The 7,500-nt window shown below is 38.7% G+C and overlaps 2 protein-coding genes across 2 annotated transcripts in view; one reads left to right on the plus strand and one right to left on the minus strand.

Annotated features, from left to right (window-relative positions):
* Positions 1-262: 262 nt before the first annotated feature.
* Positions 263-2,681, plus strand: LOC147466709 (uncharacterized). The gene has a single exon (XM_086534736.1). It carries the CDS (start codon positions 449-451, stop codon positions 2,582-2,584), a length of 2,136 nt encoding a protein of 711 aa, XP_086390862.1. The 5' UTR covers positions 263-448; the 3' UTR covers positions 2,585-2,681.
* A 1,144-nt stretch (positions 2,682-3,825) lies between these two features.
* The window catches only part of Fib (rRNA 2'-O-methyltransferase fibrillarin), a 3,917-nt gene continuing 242 nt past the window's right edge, over positions 3,826-7,500 (minus strand). Inside the window, exons 2-5 of the mRNA XM_043017491.2 lie at positions 5,907-6,119; positions 5,482-5,627; positions 5,025-5,195; positions 3,826-4,696 (exon numbers count right to left, since the gene is read on the minus strand). Coding sequence (XP_042873425.1) covers positions 4,283-4,696; positions 5,025-5,195; positions 5,482-5,627; positions 5,907-6,119 — 944 coding nt within the window. The 3' untranslated portion in view covers positions 3,826-4,282. The remainder of the gene's footprint in view (positions 4,697-5,024; positions 5,196-5,481; positions 5,628-5,906; positions 6,120-7,500) is intronic.

Raw genomic sequence — 7,500 nt, forward strand, 5'->3', positions numbered from 1 at the left:
TAATACCTTGCTTGACATTTATTTACTTATACAAATGCTGAGATAAGAGTGGTATGCTTACATTTCATTTAGAAAATAGTGGGATAGGTTTGCAGAAACTAAAAAATCGAGCTGAAGTCATACACAAGTTCCCCATTCATTTGTTTTTTGTAATACCCCCCCCCCCCCCCGTGTGTGGATAGGATTTAAACACTTGACATATTTCGTTACAGTATTTCTTTGCAGTAATAATTTTTCGCTTTACCCGAGTTATCCACAGTTAGCCAAATAAAAATTCTCCACTAAAAACTGCATACTGGGTACAGACATTTTGATATAATTTGTCGATTTAACAGTACTAGCCAAACATTTTGATTTTGCGCCATCAGCAAATAATAACGGGAGATAAATATGAATATCAACTGCAAGCGAATATACTAGATTTACTTTTTATTTCTCCGTAGTAATAATGTTAACACTCGCACGGTATTTTTTTTTCAGTCTACACGCTCATGAAAATGGCACAGTCACGGAGAACCGGACTCCCGTTTACTCTAAAGCCAACCAGATTATTCATTACCAAAGAAATTCAACAAGGAAGTACCAGCATCCAGCTACATACTACCATCACCAGGCTACTACAGCGCCATCTGCTCCGTACAGTCACACTACCAATGGCAGATACCATCGCCCATGGACTCTCCCAGAAGATGCAACTATTTCAACCTCGCCTTCTCGAAGACTTCTCTCGACAACGCAAGAGCAAAATCAACCAGACGACGCGCTCGGGAAATACATCAAAGACCACAAATCTTTAATGCTGTGCAACCATCCTTCTCCCACTTTCTCTAACAAATTCCTTTCTGATAATCCGTTCTACGACCCAGAAGCCAATTGCACTTTCGACAAAGGTTTCATGACCTCTTTCACTGATATCACTGACTTCTGTTTGTATCTGTATGGTCTAATCTACGATGTGAATTTGTTTTCCATGACGATTCTCGGAGAGATTCCCAAGCGTTTGTTCTACAACAAAGCATTCGAAAGCATGTGTGTGCCGTTCTACGAGCTGAAACAGGAATGCGAGTCTAAAGGACTCTTCAAGGCGTGTAACGACGACACTGTAATATTTCTTGACAGCGATGCTTGTCCGCGACCGCCTTCCACTTTCACGGACTTTGAGTACTATTTAGCCAACTATATCGAGACTGATGACCTCCACTGCTTGGCGAAAATTTGTGACGGCACTTACCACACTCTGGAGTCGGACGTAAACGGCGTGAAATTCAAGCTGTCGAACTACCATCTCCTCTATGAAAACAGGACGTGTGATGTGTTCCCGTTCGTTGCGTCATTTGCAAACAGAACGGTTCTGTTTGCATATGTAAACATTTACTGGCCGTGCTGCTTCCCGCTGTACATAGTGCACTGGGCGGAACAGCCTGAGGAGCGCGGTCTCAACGGCGTTTGGAGTTTCCTCCCGTTTTCGTGTCGTGTGGGCGAGATCTGCTTGATAATGCTGGTGGCGTGTGTGGCAGTGGGCGGTGTGGTCGGTAACCTGATGGTTATGATGGTGATGTTGAGAATTAGCAACCGTGACGAAGAGTCAAGTATGCTCCGCTTATCCCTAGCTGTGGCTGACTTTTTAACATGTGCGTTTGTTGTGTTACCTTCCCTCTATGAACATGTGAAACCCCTTTTAACGCCCACGGAACCCATACATACCTTTCATACGCCGGAAGTATTACCCCCCTCAAGGGAAGTTGACAGGACGTCAATGGTTTTTCCTTTTCGTTTCTTCCAGGGCTTGGTTTTTGCGTCGTGTTCCATCGTTTCGCTTTTGACTCTCTTTCTCCTGAGCGCCGAGAGGTTCGTGATGACTGGTCGAGGTCTCATGTACAAGCATTACATAACTCCTCCGCGGGTCAGACAGGCCATGGTCATTTCTTGGGTGATAAGCTGGGTCAATGCATCGCTAATGACCATATTCGGTCGAGAGATTCCCTCCGTCGCATGGTTGAATTTCGTTAAGATTCCGGTAGGATTGTCCTCCTATGCTCAGGACGACCTGGTGGCTTATGCCAGTTTCCTCATCCAAATATTTCTTTTGTCCTTGTCGGTCCCTTCTACTGCCATACTCTCGGTTCTTTCCATCAAGAACTTCGTGCAAGAGCAAAATCGCGTGAGAGAAAGGTGGGACCAGCTGCAGATGCGAGTTTCAGGTCCATTCGAGAGCGAAAACCGATATATATTTGTCACGCAGCTACTCATGACTGTGTTCTTCCTCATTTCAGTTATTCCTCTCTCAATTTACTTCCTCGATTTCAACTTGCTACAGATTCAATACTACAGCTATTCCTCTATGGCGTCTTTAAGTCCTCTCTTTCAATATATATCGTGGTGGTTGTTTTTGGCTAGCACGGCGTGGAATCCCTGGATTTATAACATGCGAAGTCACAATTTTCGAACGGAATTACGTAAGATGGCGCGTATGTGTGTGCCTGCGGTTCTGAGGGACAGGTGGCGTCCACGACCGACCCAAGAAACCAGAGACGTTTTAAGGCGGAAGCAGAAACTGTTGTCGCGCGTTGGCATTTCGACATAGAAAGCAACGCTAACACTTCGGCTGCCTTTGTGCAAGACATCTGTCCCCTCGCTTTGTATGTGGAAACTCTCTCTCTCTCTCTCTCTCTCTCTCTCTCTCTCTCTCTCTATATATATATATATATATATATATATGTGTATATATATGTATATATATATATATGTATATATATATACATATATATGTATACATATATGCCTATATATATATATATGTGTGTGTGTATATATATGTATATAATGTATATATTATATATATAATATATATATATATATATATATATATATATATATATTATATATATATTATTATATATATATATAATTGTACACACACACATATATGTATATATATTTATATATACTTGTACACATATATATATAAATATATATATATATGTATATATATATAATACTATATATTATATATATTATATTATATATATATATATATATATATATATATATATATATATATATATATATATATATATATATATATATATAGAGAGAGAGAGAGAGAGAGAGAGAGAGAGAGAGAGAGAGAGAGAGAGAGAGAGAGAGAGAGAGAGAGAGAGAGATATCTTATATATATACTGTAGATACATATAAACACATACACAGAAACACACACGTTTGTTATATTCCTCAAAGTCCAGTTTCACTAAACTCTGAGGTCTATGATTATTTAAATTCAAATCTACTATGCTACCAAATAAAGGCACTTTTTTAAACCGGAAGTAGTCGTTTTCTTATTCCTGTGATGGGAAAAAAAATATTGCCTATCTATGGATGAGAAATTCCATATGAGTATTTTTGTCAGACCTTTAGGATACCATAGGAGTTTGAGATGAATGAAGATTTTTTTTTTTTCATCTGACCAATATCAGCTAACAAGTTTTAGTTTCAAGAGTTTACAATAGATTTCATCAATGCTTATCATAGAAGATTCTTTATATTTGAACTTTGTATGCTAAAATATCCATGCAATGCAAGAGATCCAGTGATTTTTCATTATATCTTTTAAGGGTTATGCTTTAATATAAGTATACCCCATCAGTTATAAAAATCAAAATCTTAGAGATATAATAAATTAGAAGTAATTACTTTCACTACAATAAATAGTGATTTAAAATGGCAAAAATGAATTATATAAACAATACATTTCATCAATGTATTAGGTTGGCAAATAATGTAATATAAGGGCAGTTTGCTTTGACCGGTTTCAGGAAACAAAAACAATTTTCAAAAAAAACAAACATATATTTACCAATATGGTATGAGTGTACAGTACTTGATATGGAGATATGATTGATATTTTTCAATTATAATAAAAGCTATATTATAAAATGCAATGACACACTACCTATAACAATTGGACATTTCCAAACGTTCAATTTCCAGTTTTCAGAAAGTACTGTTCTTCAAATCAAAGTAAACCGAATGACAAAATTCCTGTTAAATTGAGAAAACTGAAAATTCCTTTCCGTTTAGCACAATATCTATAAATATATTGTATCCGCGTCTTCTTTTCCAGGTAGAACTCTCTACAAATATAAACCTTAACATCAGGTCAAATGTCTACCTTCTCTTCCCTATCCCCTTCAGAGGAATGCTCATCAGTGGAGGCTGCTATAGCCATTAGCAGTCATGTATAATACATTGTATAATGATTAAACTGTGACCTAGCATTAACACACTACTTATTCTTCTTTGGGGGTCTATATACACCGACTACAACTGCGTGGTCTCTCTCGTAGGGTTCCAAGGTGAGCTGTTCTTGGGGCTTAAGCTGATCAGCCTGGAGCTTCTTGATCTCTCCTGCGAACACGGCTTCGGCGGGGGCTGTCGAGTCAATACAATTGGCCTTGATGGATATGACGTAATGGCCGTTCACTTTGAGGAAGTGCTGGGCGTTGATGGATACAATACGCGCTTGATCTGGCTGTGCAACATCGGCAAAGATGCAGTCTACCATGCTGACGATCATGCGGTACTTGTGAGGGTGACGTGCATCTTCAACAATGGGTACAATGTTGGTGCGCTTCTTTGCCATGTTCACCAAGTCACGTCCCGATCGGTGTGAGAACTCCACAGCATACACGACACCTTCCTAATGTGGGCAAAAGAGAAGACGTTTAGATCAACAGATATTTTTCATTTTTTGTAATGGTGCAGATGTACGAGTTAAGTTAACAAGTTAGTAATAATAAAATCCTCAACTGAATCTGTACCCTAATAAGATGTATAATGTATTAAAACATGAAAAAAATTCCTTCCTTCATTATTTTTTTAAAGGGACAAAGCAAATGGTAGCTTCAGTTTTTAAAGCTATCTAATGGGAGACTACCTGTAATTTAAGCCTGAACTATTCTTCTACAAGTACCACTACAAGCTCATTTACATAATGATAAAAAACAAATAATTGAACATTTACTTACCGGTCCAACAACATCTGAAACGTGTGATACTGTTGTGCCGTTAGCAGCACCCAAGTATAGAACTCTGGAGCCTGGAGGCATGTAAATATTGCCAATACCACCTACGATGGCGGCAGCCAACTTTGATCGGAAGGGATTCCACACGCGGTACTCAATCTTCTCGGTTCCTTCCTGCGATAGATGTTGCACTTTAAAATTTATGTCTTCTACAGTTTATATTTTCAATTAGGCTTTCAAAAAAGACATGCAATGAATATCTTCTGATTTAAATTCTTATCTGTCATAAGGACTTGTCTTGTTTACTAATCATAAAAAAATAGGAATAGTTACAAAATATAAAATACATACATATGTATATAAATACCTTAATAAACAAGATCCTAATGAAATAAATTCTCACAGACATGTATGTATTTTCATCGTGTAATCATAACATAATACATAGAGTGATAATTACCTCAACACTGATTCTCTTCTCTCCATAAACACTGTCTCCTGGCACGAGATTTCTGGTGCAGAGCACATCCTCCTTTCCGCGGCCAATGAACACTCCCTCGTGACGATGGGGCTCTACCATGACACTTTTACCGCCCTTGAATCCTCCTGAAAAGTTTATCGTGTGTTAACTCTTCACTTACATGGGAAAATAAAACAGAACAGGTATAGAACTTATCAGGTCATTGAAAACTTTATGGCAATAACGACAAAACTAAAACTAAAAACAAAAACAAAAATAACTGAATGATGATAGTAATAGTCATGCCCAAAACAGTGATAAAGAATAAACCCAGGCCGGGCCGCCTCGTGCATATAGCCCGGGCGAAGGAAAGCCTTCGCAAATCTCTCTGAACTGAATTCATACTGGGAGAGATGCTCACTCACCTCGACCGCCTCCGCGTCCTCCGCCTCGTCCACGGCCTCCTCCGCGTCCACCACCGCGGCCCCTGGGAGAGAATCCTCTGTCTCCTCCGCCGCCACCTCTCCCTCCCCTTGGCGAAAATCCTCTGTCTCCGCCTCCACGGCCTCTAGGGGAGAATCCTCCACCGCCTCCTCCTCCTCTCCCTCCACGGAATCCACCGCCACGAGGAGAAAAATCTGAAAAGATGTGCACATGCTGTAATGATATATATGTATATATATGTTCACACATGGGAAAATGTACAGATGTATATACACAAAAACAACTATTTGTCTTAGTTCATGCAATGTTTGCATTTAATAACAATTATGCCTTTCTAGATGGCTGTGACAGCTTGACTAATAAATACTAAGCTATGTCTAGATAGAAGTATGTCCAACTTCATTACATCTAGCCTATGAAAGATGGCTCAACTGGGCATGCACATGTTTGTATGTGTATGTGTGTGTGTGCTCTCTTGCCTTAGTGTTGTAAATTAACATGATACTGAACTCTGATAAAGTATTTTCAATTAAGCCAAGACAACACACTAGGAGCAGGAAGATAAAAACTGTGGCATCATTAAAAGTAGTTTCAAATCTATACATAAAAACATTACAGTATATTTTGGTGTCCATATAATAATAAGTGGGACTTAATGTTCATTTGACTAACATATCTTTGCATTCATGAGTAACCTCCACACCTCTGGCACAGGGGTTAAAGCCAAGAACACAATAAAACATACATACATTGCTAAGACAGACATACAATCACCACTGACTGATGTGTGGCTTTTCCAACAACTGAACCTCTCGTTAATGCCAAGAATTACTTGATACTGCACAGAGCCTATGGCTTTTGCTCCAAAGGTGTTCACATCTCGATTTTCCTGTTGATTTTAAGTGGCTTGCCTAAGATATGTTGTACTAAGTTCAACTTGTTCTTATAAGCATTTATTAGATATTCTGAGCCTTTTCAATCATACCGAACTCAAGTACAACTCTGTAGCTGTAGAAGTTTGCCAGATATATCAGAGGCAAGCCACACAAAATCATCTTGAGAATCAGGAAGCATGGCCTCATACAGAAGACAACATCAGAGAACCAAAACGCATTTATGTTGGACTGAGAATTGTAGGCCTACCATTATAGAGCACTCTCTGCTTTAAGTGACTTTGGATAAGAAAAACTAATACTTGTAGAGAGAAAGGTCTTAATTTATAAAGATATTGCAGGCTAGTAACATTCGACGAGATTAATTAAAATGTGGAACTAGCTGTACATTAGAACACTAATGACAATGAAAACCTTAACACATTAGGGAAAAGCACCATCAAAGGAAAGGAAAAAAAAGTCAAACACGTTGTTGTATTAGTGATAATTCGCCTTAAGTAAGACAAGACAACTCATTCCATCACGTGTCCATAACAACCTCATTAAAAATGAAAACAAGGCAACACAAATAATTTGTTAACAGGCGCCCATGTTCAATGTACAAATGTAAAGAGGCTTGGGGAAATACTAAAAGAGAAGCCAAGCTCCATGCCCAAGCCCTGAGCATCACACGTGACGAAAA

Source organism: Penaeus japonicus, unplaced genomic scaffold (assembly GCF_977035675.1).
Source record: "Penaeus japonicus unplaced genomic scaffold, GWHDUDI00000001_assembly GWHDUDI00000042, whole genome shotgun sequence".
Classification (NCBI taxonomy): domain Eukaryota; kingdom Metazoa; phylum Arthropoda; class Malacostraca; order Decapoda; family Penaeidae; genus Penaeus; species Penaeus japonicus.